This window comes from Buceros rhinoceros, unplaced genomic scaffold (assembly GCF_000710305.1).
Source record: "Buceros rhinoceros silvestris isolate BGI_N320 unplaced genomic scaffold, ASM71030v1 scaffold8577, whole genome shotgun sequence".
In the NCBI taxonomy this organism is placed as follows: Eukaryota; Metazoa; Chordata; class Aves; order Bucerotiformes; family Bucerotidae; genus Buceros; species Buceros rhinoceros.
Window position 1 is genome coordinate 15,425 of NW_010422720.1, and position 3,507 is coordinate 18,931.

The 3,507-nt window shown below is 38.2% G+C and overlaps 1 protein-coding gene across 1 annotated transcript in view; it reads left to right on the plus strand.

Annotated features, from left to right (window-relative positions):
- PLCG2 (phospholipase C, gamma 2 (phosphatidylinositol-specific)) overlaps nt 1-3,507 on the plus strand; it is a gene marked incomplete at its 5' end in the record, with an annotated part of 41,064 nt that overhangs the window by 12,028 nt on the left and 25,529 nt on the right. Inside the window, 4 exons of the mRNA XM_010140145.1 lie at nt 1-20; nt 198-316; nt 1,676-1,761; nt 2,725-2,845. The exon at nt 1-20 is cut by the window's left edge and continues 5 nt beyond it. Coding sequence (XP_010138447.1) covers nt 1-20; nt 198-316; nt 1,676-1,761; nt 2,725-2,845 — 346 coding nt within the window. The remainder of the gene's footprint in view (nt 21-197; nt 317-1,675; nt 1,762-2,724; nt 2,846-3,507) is intronic.

Consider the following 3,507-nt stretch of genomic DNA (forward strand, 5'->3'; position numbering starts at 1 on the left):
CCTTTCTCTTTGTTGATGAGGTAAGATAGCAATACTTTCAAATAGTTCCTTGTGGAATAGTTACTTTTTTCTTTCAGCACTAGTTCCTAGTTTGTTAATTGCTTGGCAGATTCTCTAGGCTTCTCTTGCTACATTGCTGGGATTCTTCTAGTCTTTATGGTAAAAACATTTACATTCAGTCTCTCTTTGTATTGTAGTTCCTCACTTACCTTTTTGCAAAAGAAAACAGTATTTGGGATGAGAAATATGATTCAATAGAGGCACAGGACATGAACAATCCTTTGTCCCACTACTGGATTTCTTCATCTCATAACACGTAAGTTAACGAAAGTCCCACTGTCTATCACTGTTCAAACAGACGTAGCACATGTTAGGAAAAACTAATGCTTGTAAATTATGCCAGAAAAATCCTGTGTGGATGTGTGAAGCCTTCCTAAAGCATGATGTAAATATGGCAAATACAGTTTGTGGGACTCCTTTCCCCCTTCTTTTAAGATCTTAGAGGTTTTGAGATAGAGCTGAGCTCAGCTGCCAGAAAACCTGAAGACCCTGAATCCTGTTACAAACCCAAAAGTAGTCTTGAGTTTGAACTGTTGCAGCCTCTCTGCTTTCGGAAGTTAAGGTTCTTGAAGGAGCTTCCATTTTTTCCAAGTACCAACAGCCTTGTTGAGCTAGTGTCAGCATTAATGGTACCTGAACATAAGAATGGCATAAGGACCTGACTTGTCCTGTGGGGAAATCCCATACTGTCAGTATGCTCTGAAGGGCAGTGGGTTTGCCTTGGACAAGGAGGTGGTGATGTGTACTATTGATAGTACTATTGGCAGTTTACATGTCACAAGGTGGAAAAGACTTGGTCCTGAGCAGGAAAGGAATATGGAGGCTTTAAATTAGCACATCTACAAATCATGACTTGGCTATTCATGGTCTTTGTTTGGATGACAAGAATTAGAGCGGACGGAGGTGCCTGAGGTAGAGGCAGAGTGCAATTTGCTGTCCATGCTCTTCTTTCTTTTTTTGGGTTTACTTTACGGCCAGAACTTTGAAGGTGTGGGAACTGTATTTTTGTTGTTATTACTTTTAGAATTATTATGCTTATTTAGCTGCTGATTTCTGTAGTTTGGGTCTAAGTTATCCAGCTCTTTTCCTTGACTCTTTAGCCAAGGTAAAACCGATGTGATGATGAGTTTGAACTGTCTTAACTAAAGGAGATTTGCTCATCTAGCATTATCACGAGAAAAAAGAAGGCATAAAGAGAGGAAGGATAGATGAACAAATAAAATATTGCAGGGAGTGAAATTAAGTGGATATGGGTGTCGCTTATGGGTGTATGTTTAAGTGTAGGGTGTGATATCACTCTAAATACCCTCCACATCCCTCCAACATGATGATGCCTCAGCATGATGAGGTTTAGTTATGTTTCAAAGCTCATGATTTGCTCTCCCGACATGTGTCAGTTAGAATTGGTTGATGTTTAGATTGAGCCTTTAACCTCCTATAATTTGGTCCATTAAAAAAATCTGACAGCATCAAGTTCAGCTGAGTTCAGTTCTTCCACTGCAAGTGAAAAAAAAAAACCAAACTCAACATATGTTCTCCATGACAGGAGAGAAAATGTTGTCCACTGAATGAGTGGGAAATGGTTGAAATTGACTGTCTGTCTTTTACTCCTTAGATATCTGACAGGAGACCAGCTTCGAAGCGAATCCTCCGCAGAAGCTTACATCAGGTGCCTTAGAATGGGATGTCGATGTATTGAGTGTGAGTAAAGAGTTTGTAGAGTGTTTTGTAACATGCTCTCCATATAATTTCCCCTGTTTACCAAGAAAGAGAAAAGAATGAAATTATGAACTAGTTTGTTTTCTGAAGTTGAAATTAGTCATATAAAAAACACTGATTCCCTAAATTGTTTTTCTTATGCCTCATTATCGTCCCGTTCATTTGCTTTGATTCTTGTTCCCTTGGAATTTTACAAAGTTCTTTCTAAATCTCACTAAATTTCACTAAAATTCAGTCTTGGATCTGCTATATGAAAGCATAGGATTTAAACTGGAATTGCTTGTGTAGCATAGATAGATAGGTAGTTTATTTGCCTTCATTGTAATGCAGACAAGCCTAAGGCACAGAGATTGTTGTAATTTGGTGCCATTTGTCATCCTGCTTAACTCTCTTGTAGATCAGTTGATGTCTTTGTGTGTTTGTTTTCCACTAGCTGTGTATGTGTCTCAATCCCTGTGCTTGCGTTCCTTATTGAAGTTTGATTTCAGATTCTTGTTTGTCCAGCAGTTATTTCATAAAACTAGCTGCCACTGCTGGTTCAATTTGGCTAATGCAAAAGGTATTTCAAATTAGAGTTTCGGGGTTAAAAATCAATAAAAGAGATAAGCTGTCAAATTGCCACTTGCTGGAGTGTATTTATGCCTGGAAAATGACTGTAAACTAGTAGACTGATAATATGGCTGCCTGAATTCCTTATTTCCAGATTACTGCAAATGGGAAAATTTTGGGAAAATTTTATATTGTATGTTATTTGTATTGGTCTTGCTTAGGTGAACTAAATTTCCTCTGTGAGAGATGTAAATTCATCTAATAGAATATTTTAAAAGAACATTAAAATCTATGTCTCAATATGTGGAACACTGAATATTTGGATATATTCTTTTTACTAGAGTTATTTAAGTAACTGCTTGATCTCTTTCCTTTTCCACTGCTTGTGTTTCCTAGTGGATTGCTGGGATGGTCCTGATGGGAAACCCATCATCTACCATGGATGGACACGGACAACAAAGATCAAATTTGATGATGTAGTACAGGCAATCAAAGATCATGCCTTTGTTACATCCGAGTAAGCTTTGATTTATTTTCCTTAAGCCTGGTTTCATACACTTAGACCTTCCTGAACTTATTTTCTCTGTAATCTAGAGCAAAATCTAATACTGAAATGACACTTCAGTAGTCTTCATTATTGCCAAATGTGGGTCTTTAATAGATGCAGTTTTGAGGAAAAGTCCCATTACATAACAATTTGCTGAAAGGAAGATAGTGAGTACCCTGATGTTGTTCCATCTCCTTGCTTGGGACTTCCTTTACTAAATTTAAATGTGAAACTTCAAATGCTGAATAGTGTGACTTAATTTAAAAAAAATACTGAAAGCGACAAGCAATATTTCTATCAGGTGACGTTCATGTTGTAGGGGAGGTCTGACCTGAGAAGATGTAGAAATCATAGCATGCCTCCTGAGCTGGTAACGGGCTTAAATCTGTGTTTCTGCTTTGCCCTTCTCTAACTTGCGCTGAGGTGCCCTGAACGTGAAAAATATTGCCCCAGAACTGGGAAAACTGGCTGTCATTGTCCTGTTTTTCCACTTAACAGCTGGATGTAGAGAAGTGTTATTTTCTCATGTGGGACAGTGCCTGCACAGGCATTTGTGTTCATGACAGCCTTAAGACATGATGCATTATGGGCTCAGACCATCAGTATTGTGAATGCAGTGTGATGCTTTCCCT